General features: G+C 38.2%; 1 protein-coding gene across 1 annotated transcript in view; it reads right to left on the bottom strand.

Annotated features, from left to right (window-relative positions):
* Window positions 1-24,551, bottom strand: part of LOC149281469 (protein eva-1 homolog C-like) — a gene marked incomplete at its 5' end in the record, with an annotated part of 75,331 nt that overhangs the window by 42,402 nt on the left and 8,378 nt on the right. The window contains 3 exons of the mRNA XM_089499200.1: window positions 14,061-14,204; window positions 16,498-16,650; window positions 17,344-17,467. Coding sequence (XP_089355326.1) covers window positions 14,061-14,204; window positions 16,498-16,650; window positions 17,344-17,467 — 421 coding nt within the window. The remainder of the gene's footprint in view (window positions 1-14,060; window positions 14,205-16,497; window positions 16,651-17,343; window positions 17,468-24,551) is intronic.

Here is a 24,551-nt window from a genome sequence, read left to right as displayed (position 1 = left end):
ATTTAACCAATTACCCCGGTAGGTACCGGGAGAATTGCCTTTGCCTTATAAGCCAGTCCCAATCATTAGCTTGTCTGCACATGTAAGTCATCATTCAGAGGCAATAGACATACATTTACTTCTATACAACTTATCTCCCATGCATCATGCGCACACCACAACGGGGAACTTCTTTTTTAGGTAAGTCAATGTTTATTATTAGAATTTCAGATAAACGGGATACAAAAAGGAAAAAAAAAAGGGGAGGGAAGCCCAAACAATTGAAAGGAAGGTAATAAACCCCAGAGCACAATTTATCCACCAACAGAGGATGAGGTCATGTATGGCTCTAAACAAAATAAACACGATCAATCCGGAGAGCACCCGCCATCAGAGGTAGGAAACAATTACCACTATGGGGAACTTCAATGGCCAGGTTCAGAACCAAAGAGGGGCCGCCACTGCAGAAAGGTTTTTTTTATTATTATTATTTTTTCTTGATTTTTTTTTTTTTTAAATAAAGGATTCAACTCATTCCAACCAAAGCTTTTTTTAATTTTTTTAATTAATGTGTTGGGAAAATTAACCTTGAATAAAAGTAAAGACATCAGGTGTAACTAAGTGAGCACCCTGACCTTTTGGGGATGAAGATTCAGCAGAGTCCAGATGACTTAGGTTATAAAGGTTATGGTAAAGAACCCTGAACTAAGCTGAAAGGTTGATGAGCTGCTGAACAGGTGCAGAAGATAGGGAGGTCAACTTAACCCTAAGAACTGGGTTTCTCCTCTAGACGGACAAGTCTATATTTATCCATGCGCAGGACATTACTACTCCCCACGGTGTGACCTCAGTGCAGCTGTGAGGACAGATCCCCTACACCAGGAGAAGAAGGCCATTAAAGAGGGACTGTCACCCTCACAAAAACCAAGAAATATGGCGGTGGGCGGGGGTGCTTTAACTGGGCTGCCACGAATGTAAGACTTCCTAAACCTTTAAAATATGTATTACTAGAATTCCACATTCTAAATGGCATTCTAGAGTAACAAGGAGTTAAGGCTCTTGGTTGAGCTCCACTTGCAAAGCACAAATGATTTACTCGACAGACTAAAGCTTGGTACACACGGCCATGGGTGTCCCGTTAAAACAAATCGTTTTGGGCCGATATCCAACGGATCAATCAATGGATGAATCATGAGCCATGAGTGTTTGGAACCTTCAAAAACTTGGAAATGAAAATCAAACCACGCTGGCCAACACTTTATACCCATTCAATTGTAAAATGTTACGTGTCGCCGAATACAACAGTGCCAAGTACAGCAAGGGCAGAGTGAAAGCCAGGTGTGACCCAGCGATGGGCATCATGGGTCCCGACCCCAAGTTTAAAAAGCCCCGCTCTGTGTTACACAAGATTTACGCGCATAGTTCTTTTCATGGTGGCGTCCCTTTAAAGTTAGATGATCTTATTTTCCAATACACTGAACAGCTTTGATTGTTAATTTACATTATAACTTCCCGCTGTAATGACAGGATGGCGGACGACAGGTATACGCAGTTATTCAATAGCTATATTTAAGTTTTCATTTCCCCCTTGCTTCTTCTAATTGTCTGTGAATTTAAGTGGACGCTAACCATGCATATAATAGGGGAACAGTATAGCCCCGATTAGCCCCTATAATGCTCTAATTTTATTTTTTATTTTTTTAAGAATTTTGCCTTTCTTGTAGATATACAAGAAAGTAAGGTGATTCCCAGGTATAAATTACTTAAATACCGTACTTTGATATGGCTGGCAGAAAAGAACCAACTGTTCCATACAACCCGCTGTTTTTAAATTACATTTAATTATCGATTCTTTAAGATAGCTTTATGCACATCACAAGCTTTCTAGAATTCATTTAATGGGTTTCCCTGTTCTACTTTCTACTGGAAGTCTATTCCAGGTATCTACTACCCTTTTCTGTAAAGCTTTTAAAGATTAATTAATTACGCTATTATTCGCCTGAATAAACTTTTAGACTCAATCACTAGGAAGTTTTTTAAGAAGGCGACATGTACGCCAAAATACCTTATATAATAATATTAAATGTTTTCTCATCAAACAAAATTCTAATTTGGGGTTCATTTGCTATCCTTGTGTCCCTGCTTAATAACAATAATTTATCACGATTAAGTAGATAAGCAAGAATTGAAGCTCATTTTGCATAAATGACCTCGCCTTAACCATGCACCAGTCTAAATGTAAATATTATAATATATATAAAAAAATTTACATTAATTTTTATATTATATATATATATATATAAATTTGTATATAATTTTTTAGATTTTATATATATTAATTTTTACATTAATTTTTATATTATATATATAATAATTTTTATATTACTTTTTATATTATATATATTAATATTATATACTAATTTATCTAGTTATCTGTGGACAGAAATTTTTTTTGGAATTATGCCAAAAACTTGTTGACATGTTGGCAAATTTCCACTAGAGCGAAAGTTCGTAAGATCTGATAACTTCTCCTTAGAGCCTTTCTAGCTTACTTCGTGGATCTTGTGGCTGTGAAGTGAAGGGTAATAGTGTGTGTTCCGGCAGTGATATTGAGCTTAAAAGGCTGTGGTTTCCATAACCACACACAATGACTGCTATAAAGGAGATAATGAACTTGTAAATCACTTTTACCTCTGCGTCAGGACATGACTTGGGCAGAATGGCTAATCGAGTGCAGTATATAATGCTAAGTGGCATGTTAAATACATATGTAAAAGGCTAGCACCAAAAACACGCTTATATGTGAATCACAGGAGATAGTGTCAGAATCCGACAATTAAACAACATGAAAAGGTTCTCCAGAATAAAATATAAACTAGGAAATTCCAATAATAGTATTATTAATATTATTATTATTATCTTTTATTTATTTAGCGCCAACAATTTACGCAGCGCTTAATACAATACATATATATATAAACAAGGACAAGACAAGAATGGACAGACTAAGAGAAACCGATACATTAGGTGGAGAATAATAGCGAATAATAGTATTATATTTATTATATATTATGTGTGTATCTAATATTTTACTATATTAAGAAATTGTAGCACTGGATATAATGTTACTCGGGGTTCCGATTCATAATAAAGGTAGCTGGAATCAAATTGTAGTAGTAGTGATCAGGATACAATAACACCAGTAATCACGGGTTCATTATATCGCTGGTAATTTAGATCAAATTATATCACAAATAATTGGTACTTAGTTATTACAATGTAATGTAGGGTTATTATTATTATTTATTGTTATTAGGGACAGTCGTGCTGATTTTGTGATGCGATGGAGACCCACAACGTAAAAGATCTCCAGGATCTTTGTATTAAAAAGTGATTCTGGTACAAAGTCTGAAAATGAGAAGTATCACCGTAGCAACCAATGGAATGTCCCTGCTGATTGGACTATTCAGCAGGTTGCTATGGTGACAGGACACTATTTCAAGGTTTCTGACAGAATAGTTTATTTTTATGTAAACCCCCTCTATTTGCTCTCCATCTCCATAACAGAAGATGTTTTAGTACAACTCCCACTCAAAAAAAGCAATAAGCGGATGTTAGAACAAGACGCCATAACCTAAAAGTAGAAGGTTCAGAGGCTTAAATGTGATGTAAGGAAGTTTTACTTTACTGGGAGGGTGGTGGATAAATGAAACCACCTCCCAGCAGAAGTGGTTTATACGGTGAGGGAAGGCAAACACGCATGGGATAGGCATACGGCTCCTGAATCTAAGACGAGACCAACGACTGATTAAGGTCTGAGACTTTGCGGCTGGTCTCTGCCAGCAAAGTGTCTTTTAAATATAGTTATTAAATATGTATTATTTCAGCTTAAAACAGCAGCTCTGTACTGTAATAATACTCTGTTACTGAATGTATGACCCCAGACATTTCGGAACGGGACTTTCCAACTCGATGCATCACATATTCTAAGACTACACATCTGTTCGTCTGCAAGAGTAACGCTATTTTCTGCCACGCATATTTTAAAAACCCTTTCTCGGCTAATCATTAACTCCGATCGGCTGCTTGCTTTGCAAGCCATTGAATTCTACACCTGGCAGAGAAGTTTGTTATAAATAATACAGCAGGCAGGCCTGCATTACTGTACAGATATATGTCAGTGACTACCTCCGGGGCGAAAAGTGTTGACAAGATGTAACATCTAAATGGAAACTTAAAACACGGGGAGGAAAGACGCGCCAACTGCACCATCGCAACTAAAAACTCCGTTGGTGGAAGGTTACTGGGTCATTCTCTAAAAGGAACAACAACAGGTGAATACACACACACATATATATATATATATGTATATATATTTACACACACACACATATATACCGTATTTGCTCGATTATAAGACGAGGTTTTTTCCAAAGCAAATGCTCTGAAAAATACCCCTCGTCTTATAATCGGGGTCGTCTTATAATCAGACCTCACATAGGTCTGATTATGAGACTAACATCCAGATCCCCCGCAGCGATGCAGGGGACCTGGATCCTCCTGTGCTATGTACCCCCCCTCAACTTACCAGTGCTTCTGAGTCCCCGGTGCTTAGTCCGGGCAGCGTGTAGAGCTCTACGCGACTCGCGTAGAGCGGAAGTTGTCTACGCGAATCGCGTAGAGCTCTACACGCTGCCCGGACTAAGCACCGGCGGACTCAGAAGCACCGGTAAGTTGAGGGGGGGTACATAGCACAGGAGGATCCAGGTCCCCTGCATCGCTGCGGGGGATCTGGATGTTAGAGGAGGGAGGGAGTGTTAAATGGGAGGGCATAAGGCTTTTATGGAGGCAGAGTGCTCTGTGAAATGCCTTTTAACCCCCTTCATGCCACTCTGCCTCCAGAAATGCCTTTTAACCCTCTATACGCCACTCTGCCTCCTGAAATGCCTTAAACCTCCCTATATGCCCCATAATATGCCTTTTATAGGGGTATAAGGCATTTCTGGAGGCAGAGTGGCACATAGGCGGTCAAAAGGCATATCATGGGGCACAGTGGCATTTAGAGGGTTAAAAAGCATATCATGGGGCACAGTGGCATATATGGGGTATAAGGCATTTCTGGGGCAGAGTGGCAAGCCTGGGGGCAGATGTGCATAACTGGGGGGGCAGGTTGTAAAAAAAAAGAAATAAAAACAAAATATTTTTCTCAATCATAGCTTTTATTAAAAAACAATTGTTCACATAGTTTACATGAATTAACATTTACTGGTAAAACTTTTTTTACCAGGCTTTTTCTTTTTTTCCTAAATTAATATTCAGATTTTGGGGGGGTCGTCTTATAATCGAGCAAATACGGTGTATATATATATATATATATATATATATATATATATATATATATATATATACTACCGTTCAAAAGGTTTGGGGTCACTTAACTGTTTTCTACAAAACAAGGACATTTCTGGCTGTAGCATACTTGCAAAAGGGTTTCTAACTATTAATTAGCCTTTTCTAAACTTAAACCTGAATTAGACAAAACATGCCATTGGAACACAGGAGTGATGGGAGTGATAAAGGAGTGATGGGAATGGTCACCAAATATTGATCTGATTTTGATTTTTCTGTTGATTTACTAAAACAAACTATTAACCTGTCTATTTTGGAAAGCATTCTTATTTTACGGCATTACTGCCTAAAACTTTTGCACAGTACTGTATAGGTCAGTAAGGCCACGTCTTAAAATGATGCTGTCAGAGTTGGTTGTACGGATGTAAAACCATGGAGGTGATCCTTACCGGGCATTCTGTGCCTACAAAAGATATTAAATCAGCTGCAAAGGGTTTTATAAATATAGATAAATCCAGTACCCATGACGGATTCCTAAAATACAAAAGATAGGCAGTCCCAACTCCGGGATCTATTCACTAAAGTGAGGGTTGTGGCTTCAGCTCCTTCACTTCATTTTACATTATGACGGGACAACCCCAGAGAGCTTCTGCAGCAGGTAGAGCTTGGTTGGCCCTGTATAATGTATGGTTAAATGAATGAGACTTATTATTATTATTATCTTTTATTTATATAGCGCCAACAATTTATGCAGCACTCCTTTACAGTCTCCTCATCCATTGATTTATGCATTATACAGGGCCAGTTGGAGAAACCTGCCGGCGTTGGACGTTCATGATGAACAGTGAAGCGAGGGAGTTGAAACCACAGCTCTCCTACAAACTCTCCCTTTAGTTAATAACCACCTTTGTTTATATGACCTGTGTGAAAGAAGCATTTTTTTAAAAAGAGAGGAATTTGGGCTTATATATTCCAGAAAAACATTTTTTTATTCAAAATTACTACTGTCTGCAGTTCTACAAAAGTTGATAACTAGAAGACCCGGATGTTGGCATTCAGCATAATATAGAGGGTACCAAGTACAATGTACGATCAGACAACTTCAACGTATAGCGGCCGAAATAAAACAAATACAAAGTCATTAAGCTTTAAGACAAAAGGTCTAAGAGAGCAACTTCATCAATCCGCCATATTTGATGAGGTCATAACATGGACATTAGGTTGATTAGTTGATCAACTGAACTTTAATGTTCTCATTGATGGATAAGCCTGAAAACAGGAACAGAAGAGCCCAGCTCCATATTCTTGGCGCTGCTGGATACTTGCGGAAATTAATCTTTAATTGGAACATATCACCCTAGTTTTGAAGGATAGCTACAGGCAAATAATGGTAATGTTCCATGCTATTTTGTCCGAGACACTAATTTAATTTTTTTTTTGTTAAAGGTAATGGAGATGTTACAAGACAAACGCTCGATAATAAGGTTTTCATGCGCAGGCAGCACTTATTCTGAGGTTATGACATTATACTGGATCAACATGAAGGCTCTTCTTAGCAATGTGATGCGTAAGCTTTTTTTAAATCGCAGACATCTGCAGTTCAGCTTTGAATGAATAAATCCTCTGGATGTTTATTTATAGTCTATAAATGTTTTTACAGAGACATTTGTGTATTGCGGCTTTTATTGTAAATGACTTACATAATCCTACATATCCAGTATTTAAAAAGTGACATAATCCAATACATCCGAGATGTAAAAGGATACAGGCAGCCTGTTTACTACAACGTATGTTTAATTGTGCTACATATTCATGATGATGTAAAACAAAGTGAGTTGGGGTCATTCCTGTCGCAAGCAGTTTTGGTTTTGTGGATGATCTGGGGGTTTAGGAAGTACAGTCTGATATAAACTGGATATTAAATAAGAATTTACTGATCCAGTCTGCCCATTCTTTCTGCTTTGAGACCGTGTCTTAGATTCAGGAAAGACCTATACTTATTATTATTATTAATAATAATAATATTATTATTATTATTTTAAGACAATTAATTATTGACTTGCCTTAAACTGGCCTATTCAGGGTTTCAAATAGACTGGAAGAGATACCCACCAATCACGCCGAAGATCTGGCTAGATATGAAGTCAGTGTCGCGTGTGCACAACCGCCATAAAGAAGCCAAATAAATCACTCTGAGATCCTCAACCACTTACTCCCAAAGTCTGGTGGCTAAGCTAGTGTTGTCTTCTTTCGTTGAGCATGTACTCGATGGGTCCATTGGTGAACCTGACAGCGGAGGGTGGCATGGTGGTGTATATTTTATTACATGGGGCAGTAATCTGGATTGGGCGCCCTGAGGAAAGCCCTGGTTAGCACTGGGTGGTATATGTTTTGTGTATATGAGCATTTTTGGAGCGCGTGGGCTTTGGTGGAAAGAGTGGCGTTGAGTTTTGATGTATGCCTTGGTCTGATGATTATTTATAAATTCTATTTGGGACTTGATTAAATGTAAAAATTATCCCTGATTTTAGGTTCGACTTGGTTCAAAAGGTGAGATTCGAAGGGCTCTAATTATTAGATTACCTTTATAGAGCGCCAGGGCTGACGGGCGTCTGATGATTTAAGTGCAGTCGACGGCTGCACATCACGTTGTTACGCTCACGTAGCGTGCGACCGGGCATATCGCGCCGGAGACCATGTGCTGCAGCGTGAGTACGGGGAGCAATCCGCCACAGACCCACCTGCCGTTTGCCCGGTGTTCCCGATGGCCGGTCGGGCCTGTAGAGCGCCTACAGATTCCATAAGCACTCTTACATTAGGGAAGACTCCAAGACTAATAATAACATTATAATTGACAATATAGAAACATTAAATAATAACATGAACATATGTTAAAGCATATTGGAGTCCATTCTGCATTGACCCCAATGCATTCCCATCCCAGGCATGGTGAGCTTCCCTCACTGCTGGGAGGCCATTCCACTTATCTATCACCCTCTATATACCTTTGTCACTGTCTATGCACATGAAAAGTACTCTTCATTCTATGGTGCATTCTACCGGATTCCATGCAAAACATTCCGAATTCTATTTAACTCTATGTTTAAAGTATCCATTTAAACCGGCTAAACGTCCTTCTAAGCTACAGTTTAACAAAATACAGCAAGAATGAATTCAGACAGCGCAGAGAACCGTTTTTAATTAGATTCGCGGTTTTCCAAAGATCCTAATTTTAACAGACAATTTATAAAGTGTAGATAAAATGAGAAGAGACAAGGGAGGGATACAAATGTCCGTTTCAGGCAACATTCCCCGGTTCCCATGTCTTAGTAGTAAGCGCAGTGACAGGATGACAATGCTATTCTGAATGGGTTTGGCAGTGATCGCTAAATTCAATATTAACCTATTGTTCTACAGAGTTCTATTGCTTCCTATCAAACCCGTCTGAGTTACCCCATTGGGGGCGAAATGCAGAGGGGGTCGACAGGCTGGAGGTCTGTGGCCTCTCCATTGCAGATGACTGTTGCTTCATTATTGAACCACCAAAGTCCACTTCCTTCAATTAGTTAAATTATAAATTCTTTGTTCTGCCGCCCATCTGCTGATTTATTCTGCTGTACATGTTCTTTACGATTAGGAATTACGATGTCACAATGTCAACAAATGATGTAACAATAAATGAATATGTCTTTCTAAATTGGAATATCATTTCCAGCCCTGGGTAACCATACACTTGTCTTCAGAGCTGTCCATTTTGGTCTTCTTATGGCCATAACGTTTTAGGAATAACATGTTAATAATACGTTTATCGTGGGGATGTGTTGCCCTAAAAGATACGAGACGGTGGACAAGAACTAGTTGAGTTTTCATGAAGTCTGTTATTGGGCAAGATTTATCATTGTAGATTATGCTGTAAATAAAACCAAATTTTCCCTTAATCCAGGTTACAGGTTACAGGTGGCTTCTGATCACTCATTCTTTTCAGGTAAGGGTTGGTGTGGAATATTTGTCCCCCTTTTACAGAGTCCCCTAGAAATTAAAAGGATACTATAGACATCATATGCATGTTAATGTATATTATCGCCAGAGCTACAGACTATTCAGACTACAAAATATACACCTGCCCTTCAAAATGACATCAAAACTATTTATGGATCAGAAAAAAAATGAAAAATGTTTGAACAAGGGATTTCTGACATCTGCGGTGATCCTGGCATAGAAGAAACTAAGTGGCACTGACATCTCTGAAATTCTGCAGCCTGGTTGGTCTTTCAAACGTCATGACCTAGATTTACATAGGAAAATTTCAACCAACCAAGCGAAAAAATAAAGTAAAGGAATGCAGGAATAAGTCTATGGCGATAGTGATGAACTCAGGTGTCCTTATCTTTTTGGCCTTTAAAGGAAAGAGGGCATTTTAAAAGTAAATATAAAAATATGAACTGAAACGATGAGCAAAAATGAAAACGGTTAAAATATGAGCCAATGTAAATAGAGACATTTCCCTTTGTACGGTCTGGATAGAAAACTAGCAAACTCTCAGTTATATTTTCAGATACATGGATTCTACATTAAATAACCAAATTCAGTACATTATATATATATATAGAATAGAATCGTCTGCCCTTTACTCAAGAAGCCAAGTGACAGAGAATCAGATAACTGAAAAACAGAAGCATTGATATAATTGCTGCACTCTTGTTGTGGCATCTAGAACAATGGTTTAGAACACATCTAGAATTCAGGTGATGGTCATTGACAACAATATGTAGAAAAGAGTATAAAGTGGCAGCCCTTTTCATCATATATATAATGCAACCGTAATACTAGAAAGATCCAAGACCCATTATATCTGAATAACTTATGTTTGATTTAGCATTACTGCATTTTTCAAGTAAAATTCCATGTTTGAAGGTAAGATACTTCTAAGCAGGGATGGACCATAGGATAGGCTATTAAGCAGCTGTTCCTTCTAAATTGAGTTGCGCTCAAACCTTTTTGTCCTGGAAAGCATGTCTGATGGGGTCAACAGGATACACAGAACCTGTGCATATAATAATAATAATAATAATAATAATAATAATAAATACAAGCAAGAAATGAAACCACATAATTTCAGACTGCTCTTCAGCGCCATCTACTGGTCACAGTAATAAATTTTACCCAAAATAGAGTCAAAATAGATTTTTGGCCAGCTTTGAAAAAGATGAAAAAGCTTTGGAGATCTCAGAGGTCTCTTCTTCAGAAAGAATTGGAATTATATAGAAATATAATTTGTTTCTCATCCAAAACCGTAATTCAGAAATATTTTGTGTTAGATTTTCCATGTGCTTGGGATTCTAGGTACTTTTCATAGAACGGGTCCCTATTTTTCTTTATTTGATGGCGATTAGTTGAAAACTGACATTGCATCATTTAATACATTTTTTTTAAATTCAATTTTTTCAATACTTGCAATATATCAGGACTAGGAGCTAAGAGGGCCACATCCCCAAATGGATGACATTTCTGACCCGAGTCCCTAAAATAAACGTAACCTTATGCAGAACACTAACAACTGACGCAATGCATTTTATTAGTATTTTAGGAGTATTGTTGGGTTGTAGAAGCCTCCCATCACTACAGCAGCGGCTGGTTACAACTCCTATCACTCAGCTGGTGCTGTAAGCTTTGGAATTGTAACCCACAACATGAGTAGCTCTCCCGCGAAACAGAGCATTTTAACAACACAAGTAAAATATTTAGTGCCCCTCGATCATGGAGGAAATACAAAAAGACCAAAAAAAAGTATTTTTTCAGAAACTTTTCCCCTCCAAGAATTATTTTCCTAGAGAAAATGTAGCTAAATGTTCGTAAAAATGTGAAAAGTTCCTCTTAACTAAACCAGCAACCCTACAGCCGACCCGTTGAAGATCCTTAGACCTCAGGGCAATATGGTTCCAGGGCAAAGCTGCGCTAATTGTTGGGCTTTGGGGGTAATAATACTTCCACGTACTGCTACAGGTCGCAAGAAGGATGACCGTCTGGGCTAAGCTGGACCTAAGACACCTACAAATGCTTCCTTTCTTCCTGGCTTCAGGTCTTTGGCCATGTCCAGAAGATCAGTCACCATGACCTTGGTGAGTCTGAAGGAGAGCCTGCCTCAGCATGAAATGAAATCCACCAGCTATATATACCGTCAATTAGAACGTGGTAGGGTTGGTTAGAACCGTCCACATTCTAGAGAGAACAGGGAATAAGTACAGAAAGTCATGATACTTAATACTTCCCACAATGTCAGCTTTTTAATGGGTGGCCGTGTAGGTCATGGGGCCTCCGGTCTGTACAATCACTTGTTTGTTTCTAACTTTAAATATCAAGAATTAAAAACGATCCTTCTCAACGTGATGCATACCAAAACGAATAAAGTTATAGTAGAGCGCTGCGGAATATGATGGCGCTATATAAATCGCTAAATGATAATAACTTGCGGAAAGTCGGAACAGATGTTTTTTGTTTTTTGCCCGTGTGTGTGTGAACCTTGCAGAAAACACACGGCCCAGACACATGCGTGTTTACCTGAACATGATCCAGTTACTTAAACAGCGCAGACAATGGTCAATGCTGCCTATTCAATCACCTTTCAGGCCAGGTTTTCTTCATGATCTGCCCCCACAGCCCCATCCTTGAGTTGATTTTGCCCCGTGAACCCCTTTTTTTTTACGATATACCTTTATCACAAAAACGTACAGAAAAGCACACAATTAAGCCCATTTAATATCAAACTACTTTATCATTATGGAACCTTCGATGTGTGGCAGAGTTCAGCCTCAAGGGTACAGAATAAGAATCCTTGGCTGGAATGTCTCCCAGTCAGTTCTTCTAGAGGTGGTCCTTCATAAAAGGAAGAACATATTTATGGTCTTCTTAACCTGAATGTACTTGCTTTTTTTCCCATCCATCATCTCCTAGAGACTGATAATTTAGTAATGATAAGAAGACGACTGCCGGGATATTCCGCCCGACACACACACACACACACACAGTCCACATCTGTCTCCACTTGGCACACCTTCAGATCCTAAATAATTCCTCTCTGGAATGCGTGCTTCATACATGAGGATTTTCATCTGTTTTCTTGGCACAGACAGGAAAGTTCACTCATACATGAAAGCGCGTTAACTTACTTTCAGTTTTTTGTAGGTCTTTTTTATCAATGTGTTTAGATTTTCCACTTTTGAGTATGAAAAAAACTGAATTACCGTGAATCATTTTTGCGTTTTGTCTTGTGAATACCATGTGGTTTTTTTCCCACAAAGACTTGTCTGCTTCTTTTCTTTTTACCTAATCTCACTTTAAGGCCCAGCTTCGGCAAAGCTTTTGCACACACATTAGATTTTCCATAATATAATGTTTTCAGGCAGCAGTCTTAATCACTCAACTGGACTCTCTGACTAATGAAAGTCTATGGAGGGAGGGACTTCATTAGCATTGCCATAAAGCATCAGCTCAGTGTGGGGTTTGAGCCAGGAAAGTCACCCAAAATATCCCATGACTGACAACAATGGCGGCCCCCGGGTCTGCAGATAAAGGGGATTTAATGAGATAAAACCAACTTTTCTCAATGTTTAAGGACAAAAGCCATTTTTTTTCATGGAGCTTCCTCTTTTGAATTACTTTTCTATTCTTGAATCCACATCATTTATTAAACGTGCACTATTCACCGTAAGCAACACCTGCTGTCAATCAGAAGACAAACTAAATCTTCATCCTCAAATATTCCATATACTTTGCTCCTCCCACACAGCAGGCACACACATTATATTACATACATATATTATATTATATAAACATATATATAAATACATACATATATATATTATATTATATATAATATATATATATATGTATTATATTATATTATATAAACATATATATATATATAAATACATACATATATATATTATATTATATATAATATAAGATATATATATATATATATGTATTATATTATATTATATAAACATATATATATATATAAATACATACATATATATATTATATTATATATATATATATATATATATATATATATATAAGCCACCGTGCTAATATGGAAGTACAACATGGTTAATTAAGTTGTATTAACGCCACATTTTTTCCTTATTTCACGCTCACAGGATGAATACGGGAATGTATTTTCTTTGTAGCCGGTGTAAGGATGAGCATGTGAATGAAAGCGATACAGGTAACATACTGGGCTCCGCAGATAACCCGATCCACTGACAGCTGCAGGCAACTCATTAACCGCAGAATGGCGATAATTTCAATGTAACCAGACAGCTCAATTAGTCTTAGAATACGAGCAGCGAGGTGAGAACTGGATCAGGTTACCACGGCTTCTAAGCAACCACTCTCACTTTCCCCCAAGTCTTTAAAGAGAAATTAGACCCTGAGAAATAAATGAGGGGTAATTACCTTTAAAAAAAAAAGTGTGTGTTTTTCTTAAGGCAAGCAGTATTTGTAATAACATTCCTTGTAAAGTAATGTCGGAAACAAAAGATCGTTGAAATAACTTAACTGGACTTTTTTTTGCAACGGGAGGTAGATTTATCTACCCAAACCCGAGACGTGACGCATAAAATAAAAGGAATATTATTGAGCTAGAAGGCCATATAGAAGAGGAAGAAATGAGATAAACATACGGGCATAATAAGAAGAATGTATGGAAACATGTCATCGCTGGGACTCACCACACGTGTATATGACATTGAGATGTTTGCGGACCCCAGGGTAACACGGATCCCCAAATTCATTGATGCTGGCATAGACAATACAGCTTCTCCTGCCTTGACAACGTTTGGTCATCAGTGGAAGGGCTGCCACAGACTGGCACTCTAATAATGGAGGAAAAAGTAGACGTTGACAAAGTATCATCAATGTTTGGATAACCAAACCAAGGAAAAAGCCGTTCTTAAGGATATCTTTAGTTTCAGATTACAAATAGCATCCGCAATGTGAAAAAAAACTTTAACCTGACACAGGACTGGGATCTAAAACCAGATGAGCTGTTTATTGTTTGTTGTGCTGCTGAGATTTTATTATCGGGAACTGAAACACCCTCTGGGTAATTGAAATATTTTTTTTTTTTAAATACTTTTTCATCACTTAAATTTAAAAAAAAAAAAAAACATTTTCTGAATAATTTTTTATTTTTAAAATGATTTAATTAACCCAGATGGTGTTTCGGTTCCGTTTAATAAAATCTCGGGAGCACAACAAACAATAAACAGCTAATCTGGGAATATGCTCAGCGCAAATCATTTTTGTTAAGTAAATAATGCTTTGTGGATTTTACCAACATTAAAATTAAAGGAATTCGGAAGAAGAAGAAGACGTAAGAACAGATGTAGCTATTCATGCAACAAAGCTTCAATAGTTTAACATGGTTAAAAATGTTATATATATATATATATATATATATACACACCGATTATAAGACGACCCTGATTATAAGACGACCCCCCAAAATCTGAATATTAATTTATGAAAAAAAGAAAAAGCCTGAATATAAGACGACCCTATAGGAAAAAAGTTTTACCAGTAAATGTTAATTCATGTAAACTATGTGAACAATTGTTTGTTAATAAAAGCTATGATTGAGAAAAATATTTTGTTTTTATTTCCTTTTTTTACAACCTGCCCCCCCAGTTATGCACATCTGCCCCCAGGCTTGCCACTCTGCCCCAGAAATGCCTTATACCCCATATATGCCACTGTGCCCCATGATATGCCTTTTAACCCTCTAAATGCCACTGTGCCCCATGATACACCTTTTCACCCTCTATATGCCACTGTGCCCCATGATATGCCTTTTAACCCTCTAAATGCCACTGTGCCCCATGATACACCTTTTCACCCTCTATATGCCACTGTGCCCTATGATATGCCTTTTGACCCCCTATGTGCCACTCTGGCTCCAGAAATGCCTTATACCCCTATATGCCACTCTGGCATTTAGGGGGTTAAAAGGCATATTATGGGGCACAGTGGCATATAGGGAGGTATAGGGCATTTCAGGAGGCAGAGTGGCGTATAGAGGGTTAAAAGGCATTTCTGGAGGCAGAGTGGCATTAAGGGGGTTAAAAGGCATTTCACAGAGCACTCTGCCTCCAGAAATGCCTTATGCTCCCCGTTTAACACTCCCTCCCCCTCCCCCCCCAACTTACCGGTGCTTCTGAGTCCCCCGGTGCTTAGTCCGGGCAGCGTGTAGAGCTCTACGCGATTCGCGTAGACAACTTCCGCTCTACACGCTGCCCGGACTAAGCACCGGGGACTCAGAAGCACCGGTAAATTGGGGGGGGGGGGCATACACAGGAGGATCCAGGTCCCCTGCATCGCTGCGGGGGATCTGGATCTTAGTCTCATAGTCAGACCTATTTGAGGTCTGATTATAAGACGACCCCGGTTAGAAGACGAGGGGTATTTGTCTTATAATCGAGCAAATACGGTATATATAAGTGATAAAATAATATTGGCCTAAATATGGTCACGTTTGTTTATAGGCAACACCTTTAAATCGGAATTTCCCTAGTATATTTTTTTTTTTAAATTTTAGAATTTTTGTTAAAACTTTTTGGTTTTGCTTGCACATAGGTTGTGTAATTACCATCACACAAAAATGACTAGCCATATATAGGCCATATATAACTTGTGTGTTGTCCAATGGATCAATTAAAATAAATAAATAAATAAATAATAATAAAATATATATATATAATTTTTGTGCACAGTAAACATCAGTGGTCAGGGGCAGCAACAGGCCATACATTGCCCCGTGTCCCTTGCAGCCTCATTAATGAAAAACGCAAACTAAATCTTGCCTTTGGGAGAAGCTGCAGCTCCAGAGCTACAGTGCAATATCCCCAAAACAGAAGAGGGGCAGGGAAAGAGGCAAATGCATATGGGAGGATAGTCCGGAATCCCTCAATGCAATGGGGACCACGTGAAATTTGTAAGGAGCCACCGCTAATAAACATATTAAAGTGCGTGTGATGACTGGCGTGTCCCGTTAAACAAATCATGAAACTTCTTGTTTTCGGGCAGGGGTAGACACAGAATTCCTGGCCTGTCTGCTGCCCCTGCTGCACCAGAGTTATGCACCGACGGTCTAGCCATATATAACCTTACCTATTGTAGGAACGCCGGCATTTGGGTACGGACACTCCAGGCCGTCCCCCCGCACCCTGCCGAAAATCACCGAATAAATAGCAATTACGGTGTTCCTCTTGCAGCTCAACCTTAGCCGGTCATCTTCGCAGGCCACTTTGCTCTTATATTCATCTAGAAAAAAAAACAAGATCATCTGCCATGAATCAAGCATGAAACTGACAATAAAACAACATAAATTAACCATTTAATCACTTCTAGTGTGGGACTAGAAAAGCACACCTCGCTGGGAAGACTATATTTATACACGTTCATTTAAAAATACTAAAAACTTAGCTAGGAAGTAAAACTTAACTATATAAAACATATAGAAGTGTCATTTTTTTAAATATTATTTTTTATTTCCACCTAACCCTAAATATTGCATTTTTTATATGTAGAATTAAATATACATTTTAATGTTTTTAGTAGGGAATTAGTTAGGTAAGGGTTGAAAAAAAATTTGAATTTTAAAATAAATGAAAATTATATACTGTATGAATATAGGGTGGGTTTCAATTTAGTAAACGAATATATATATTTTTTTTTTTTACATTTCTACTACCTGTGAATAAATGTTTTAGTTTTTTTAATCCAATTTTTGGAAAAATAAAATTCTACAAAAATTTCTTAGGTATATGAATAATGGTTTACAAAAAAGCAATACTTGTCCTGAAAAAAATATACATACATTTACGGTATATATTAGATAGATTTTTTTTATTTATTTTTTTTGGTTAAAAACAAAGGAGGTTGTGCAATTCTGAAAATACAATAAATAAAGAAAGGCCACCAAGTATAACTTTCCTGAGGCCGTGAGATACTTACTCGGTCTGCATTTGTACGATACAACAAGGTACTTGCTGGTTTCAGGACATGGGTCTGATCCGAACAAACGGCTATTGACAAGAATTTGGCAAATTCTGCGATCCTGGCATTCATCCAACATCTTCTATACAGAGGAACGCACAAAAAAAAAAAACAAAAAAAAAAGAATAAAATTAGTAGCTGTAACAAAGCCGCAAGTGGAAATATCATTCATTTTTAGTAATTCCATGTAGCCGATCCAAGAACATGAAGCTACAGATCCAGATCTAGATATCAAAGCCCATTAAGAACCAGAGCAGGTGTTTTTTTTTTTTTTTAAAAATACAATTTTTTTTTCTCAATGGGAGAATTTTTCAGCGTCCCGGTTGAAATACAAAGCAGCAAACGGGGTCAAGTTTAATAAGAAACAGCAGAACACGCACAATAAATGGAAATTAAAACGACCTGGTCACAAATGAGTTATTCGTGGAAAAAAAAAAAATAATAAGTATTATTTATTGATTTGTAAAGCGCCATCATATGCGGCAGAACTGTTCAATAGCACATGTGGATACTGTACGTTTTTGGTTAATAAAAGTGTCCTGGCATTCTAGCGTTGACCAATTTTCTGATGGTAACGTTCTAGTAGACCTGTTTGTCAGGCTGGGCTAGGGTAAGGGCAATTATACACAAAAAAAAACTAAATAAACACAGAATTAGTAAATGTAAAGGCATTCGGTAGAAGAATGTATTTAATTTATAAACCCATTTCGCATTTTCGGTGGTTTCTATACACATTGTTACAGATTTTAGGGCTGGAGAACATTGTGAGACCCTCATGGTTTGGCTTCCTCTTTGCAGCTGAAGGTTTTTCACAAGATTTTGGAGAGTTTTTGTGGGAATTTCTCCCCGTTCATCCAGTAGAGCGTTTGTGAGGTCAGGCACTGATGTTGGACGAGACGCCCGGCTCGCAATCTCCATTCCGGTTCATCCCAAAAGGTGTTCGATGGGGTTGAGGTCATGTCTTATGGAGCTTTGTGCGCTGGGGGGTGGTCATGCTGGAATATAAAAGGGTCTCCCCCAAACTGTTCCCACAAAGTTGGAAGCAGAGCATTTTATCAGCACAAAGAATCAGCTCAGTGTGGTGTGAGCAGGGAAAGGCTCCCAACATGTTACATGACGGACAACAATGGCAGCCGGCCTACATCAGTGAATCCGGCACCGGGTTTTTATTATTTGGGAGATTTATTTTGGATGAAAACAGAGAAATGCTGTCAGCTTCTGTTTCTTACCCCTGAAGGAACCTTTCAATTAGCTGCGAAATGCAGATGTGTTTTGGGGTGAGAACACAGTTATTGAGTTATTGGTTCTATTTTTCTGATTTATTTTCTATGCAAATGAAATTCTGATGAAACAACAAGAGATTTTGGACGAGATGATAAGATATTCCTCTAAGGGCTGAAAACGCATAAACAAATATTTATTCTCAGGGTGTTTGGTAATTGTACTCATAAATTCTAAGTTCAAACCGACAGGGCTGGCATTTTTATTGCTCTGCGTTCATAGAAAATAAATCAAAGTAATCTACAAATATAAGTTAATACGAGCTCTTAAATAAGCTTCTGAAACTGTCAAAGCCCAGACTATGAGGTTAGCTGGGGGAGCCGGGGCTTTCTTCTAATGTTCCCATAGGCATCAATGACTCCCCAACAAGCCTTTCCATGGGCTATGGTGTCCTTTGATGGACACTTTGCTTACCACTGAACATTAGAAGAAGTTTCATGCTGCCCACCTGCGCTCGGGACTGAGCTGGACCATACTTATTGGGTTCCAGGCCCAAACCGGTCATCTGGCAAACTGGGCAAATGCCCAGTGGGCCAGTGGCTGATAACGTTGCATACTTACCCTTACTGCCAATCCAGCAGCAGATCGGGTCTTGCCATATCCAGCTGCAAGCTTGGAGAGTAAAGAAACAGAATGTACAATCATGTCCAACTTCACGGACGCCCATCTGTCATTTGGAGGCTGCCGGTCTTGAAGAGATAGGGAGACCTTTCATCCCTACTCCGCCCCTGCTAGACACCCTTGATTCAGGACTTATTCATTAATTACATTTATAAATATTTTTACTATATTCCAGATGTTTCATCCAAAAACTGATAACAAAGGATGGAAAGTCACCTCTAGCCCTGAAGTTCTGTTCCATATACCTATATAACAACATACGAATGGACACATTATGCACAATAGTATGACAATGGGGCTTCTAGAAAAGAGGGAAATCAGGGGAGGAAAAAGGGATTTGGGGTCCAAAGAGGTACAGCCCCTCCTAAAAAGGGACACTTAGGAAGTATGCTCTCACCTGGTGCTGTCCTGCAGTATGAGGATGTATAAGTGAATAACTTATCTCCTTCTTGAGTTATTACCTCTCACATACTGCAGGGGGCAGCACTTTACATGTGGTCGCCCTATTATTGTATACAGTATGATAATTCATACAGGGCTCAGTCTAGACTCCTCGAAATGAAGAAGTTAAGACAAAAGCAGTTAACGTATTTCTTTTATGTCGTATGCGCAGCGCAGACATGCATCAAAATCATTCTAATCTATGAAGCCGTGATGAATCTTCTTTAACATATGTATCCGGGAGGGTGGCAACCCTTTTATTCCAATGTAACACTTATGTCTATAGAACGTTACTTTACATGCATTCAATTAGCTTACTTGTTTATGTATTCATTATTTTTATTATTTGTATTATTATTATTTTATTTTTTTTTCCTATAGCTACAATCTTTCCACATTTTAGGGACATTTTCAGTCAACAGGCAATCAAACATTAACCCTTGGTTTCACTGAGCACTATCCTGAAAACCAGGCGTGCCTGTGACCTTTGGGGACTGGGATTTAACTCCTTGTAATGAATTAACATAGAAACAACAGCAGATAATAAGTATTGAGTCTGCCTCTAGTTCCTAATCTAAAAACCCAAACCTTAATGAGTCCTCCATCTAGTCTTTAGGAGCTAAATGCCTTTCCCATGCATGTTTATATTCCCTCACTGTATTCACCTCTACCACTTCTGCTGGGAGATTGTTCTATTTACCTACTACTCTCATCATAAGAAGCAATAACGCATATACTCTATGCCATAATTATTCTCGGTCTGGATGTAATACACCCTGACGATATTTCCACTGACATTCAGAGCTGCGGTTTTACACACTGACATTAATAATAATAATAATAATAATAATAATAATAATGTTATTTCTTTATTGGAAACAAGACAAATATTCTGCATTTCCACAATGTAGTATATAGTATTAGGCTGAAATATTAATGAAGCTGGTAAAATGGATGTTCTGGAACCAGGATTATGAAGAAACTCTACCAGATTGACTTCAAACGTACAGACCTTGTATGTTGATGGTAAATCGTCTGTTAATTAACCCGGTTATTTTTTACTCTTACTCTCTAAATATCTTAAAACAAGCTGTACGGTTAGGAACAGTTGACCCTCGCTTCTTGGAAAGCAAATTTATTATTATTTTATTATTATTATTATTACTTTTATTATTATTAATTTTATTGTTATTAGACGCCTTTACTCAAACTTATGTTATATTTTTTTTACAGATGGTACTACCCTTGTGTAATCTAAAGCCGTACAACTTATTGTGAGGGCTCATTACGGTAATGTATGAGTAACAAATTTTGTTCTTTGATGTCTATAATTATAATGTCTACAATGTGTTTGACCTTGACTAATATTACTAATTATTTATAACTTTTTTTTTTTTTTAAGTCTAGTCTCCAAAATGTTGTTTTATTTTTTAACGTGCATTGCATAGTCTCTAATGCATTTTACTGCATGCAAATCATTCGTTCCATTAATTATTGAAGTTCTGTCTTATTTAACTCCTCCCCCCAGCTGCCTCTACTGAAGACAGGAAGCATTCGTGTGTATGCTTTTTTTTTTTTTTTGCACATGCTCAGTAGCATCAATGGTTATAGCAGCAGTGAATTGCTGGTATGTTAGCAGGACATATAAATGTCATCAGCTCACAATATGTTTGTAAAATTCCCAATCAGCCAATATACTTTATTAAATATGTTTCTCAAATACAATTTAGCTGATAATAAATATGAGAAAGCTGAATATTTAAATTGTGGGTAAAAAAAATTTCCTTAATTTAATTAAAAAATGTTGTTGTCTTCTTGATAGAAATGCTTTTATCTCTTAAAGGGGAATTGACACCTTTTTTTTAATATAATAGTCTCTCGTAGAGGCGTTTCACCTAATCTGCTACTTTTAGCACTTTTGTGATGACACTTTATTCATTGAATGTCATTTTCTGTTTCAATACGTTTTGGGCTCTTTACGACCCATAATAAAAGTCGAAGAGTTGAAACTAATATCTCTCACCCTCATGAAAAAATCCAAGGGTAGCCTACTTTAAACCTATAATTCAGGCTAAGTAAATGATAAGGGGGCTGACAGATTAGTCAACAAAAAACTATATATATATATAAATATATTTTCAAAAAAAACTTTCATATTCATAATATAATGTTTTCGGGCAGCTGCATATTAGCCATGAGTTCTCGCTCTGTTATCTGACCCCCGATCTTCCAAACATCCCGACTCCTTATCACACTGCCTGTGGGAAACAATAGAATACCTCAGTCTTAATCATCCAGTCGTACTAATAAAAGTCTATGGAGGAACGGACTTTGTTAACGTTGCCATAAAGTATCAGCGCAGTGTGGGCAGGGGAAGTCACCCACAATATAATGATGTAAGGACTGAATACAATGATGTAAGACCTTACTCAGTTCTTGGTTTCCTTTTAGATTCAAAAGCCATATGCCTATGCCATGCATGTTTAAGTTCCCTCACTGTTTTAACCTCTTCTGCTGGGAGGATGCTCCACTTGTCTACTACCTTCAACAGCAGCCTCCAAGTCTGCAGATAAACCCAACATTACTATAGGATAAATTACCCTACATTTAGTATATTTTATGCTTACATTTTACAAGTTAATGAATATTTCAGCAGGGCCCTCCGCACAAGGTGTTTCTGTTTGTCATCTTGTTATGTTATATACTAACTATTATGCCCTGTCTACCTTTGTACAGCGCTAGGGAATCTGATGGCGCTATGTAAAACAATATATTATATATATATATATATAATAATGTGATGTGGGGGGCTTATTGTAGCCAGACTCCCACTGGTCTAATGGAAGCAGGACAGGGGGCTATCGACCTTTACATACAGCCTGATAAAATCAAAGTGACTCCAGTTTTGTAATTTTTTTTGTGTGTTCCTTGGAAACGAAACCAAATAATATTGTCTTTCAATGCAGATAAGAAGACTGCACCTACGCCAGGTACAGAGAAGACGCGGCCACCGCAGGGGTCCTTCACTACAAAGCGACATTAACCAGGTGCTAAGCAGGATGCGTTACCTGTACAAACAGAGGAAACCTCCGGTCACCACAATCCAGCCATATAACCAGCGACGTACGGCCCAGGGCAGCAAGTCCTGACGGGCAACAGCCCCCCCCATACGGCAAAACTGGTGTCAATGGGCCGGTTATGAGGGAAATCACTGATCACCGGCCCAACGATGCTATGGAAGACTGTGCTGAGCCGGCACAACCTCCATAGAATGCTTACAAACGTTCGGGGGGCCTTTAAGACATGAAGCGCCAAGATAGGAAATTATATCCTGGCGCTGCGGCTGGGGCACTGCCCTGGGTCAGGCCTAGGGCGAACCCAAGGCCAGGATAGCTTTATGCCTATCCAATGCACAGTTGAATGCCATCACTGTATTAGCTTCTACCACCTCTGCTGGGAGGCTGTTCCATTTATCTACCACCCTCTCAGTAAAGAACTTCAAGTTGCGTAATCTGCATTGAAGGAGAAAAAAAAAAGTATTTATCTTCTCAACAAATACTACTAATAATGCCACATAAGCCAATACAGTATGGTTTTCATGTATCATTGCATTACATTGTATTTATAAAGCACCAGCAGATCCCATACAAAATTAACAATTAACAATATACAGAATTAACAATAATTATATTGGGCTATAAGAAAAATGGCGTTTTTAGTTGGAATTGCCATCTTATTGGGCCAACATAATAAAAAAAATAGATCACTGAGGTCCCCAAAGCTTGCGCCATTGCGCTTTTTCTTCCATGTTGGCTAATAAAAAACATACATACATAAGACATACTGGTACAGAACGAGCGCAAAGTCCTGGCCTTAGATTAGGATAAGGCAACTCCTAAGTCAAATATTTGTCAAAACATTGTATTTCACCAAAAGCAGCCTTATTTGAAAATAATCTTTTTAACACTTCTCCTGGCCACTAGGATCGCTGGCTAGTAACACCGGGTGTAAGGCACATTAGCATTTTAATACAGGCTCAGAGCCATTGTTTGGTCAGAGGTGGAGCCTGCTTCCTGCTCATTCTGCCCCATAAAATACCCCTGGAGTAGCACCCGAGTCACACTTTGAATTCCCCCGCTGAACCCGCATCACCTCCCCAAGACTTCTCCTCCAACTCTGAAGCAGCAAGTTGTCCGATTCCATTCCTTCAATATCCTCTGCCCCAGGAACCCATGGCATGTTTCCGGTGCTATGTCAACTCTGTGGCTTCCATTACCACCAAGGTAAGAGAAATATATGATGACGGCTAGCGCCAGGTGGCTGATTTTTATATACTTTTTATTTAGTATCTATTTTATCTTATTTATTATATTTCGATTGTTCTATTAAATGAAGCATAACCCTTCATTTGTATGAATTGTTTTACGGTTCTTAGGAAGAATGTCATTATTAGGGTTTTTCTTTATATTATTAACACTATCTATCCCTATTTCCTGTGTATCATTGTCCCTTAAAATACTTGTTTCTCCCCCGTTTTAATAAGGGTCATTACATGGAATAGCAGCACTGTAAATGTGGGACATATTAAAATACATTTGTCGTAACGTCCCGTAAAGGTTTATCACTGTTTAAGCCCTAGTGGGCTTTTAAACTGGAGTTTATTTTGTAACACTATTAATTTCCACCAGTTTACCAAAACTATCTGTAATCATGGGAAGAAACTGGATAATTGCTATGTCTGGGAAACCTAGGCCATTCCTTCATTGGGTTCCAGAACAGTTGCTGGATCCGCCGGTGACCTGTGTCAAAATATTAGCTTGGAA

This window comes from Sceloporus occidentalis, unplaced genomic scaffold (genome assembly GCF_023333645.1).
Source record: "Sceloporus occidentalis isolate IW3139 unplaced genomic scaffold, rSceOcc1.0.p SCAF_131, whole genome shotgun sequence".
NCBI lineage: Eukaryota > Metazoa > Chordata > Lepidosauria > Squamata > Phrynosomatidae > Sceloporus > Sceloporus occidentalis.
This window is presented reverse-complemented; position numbering and strand designations above follow the sequence as displayed.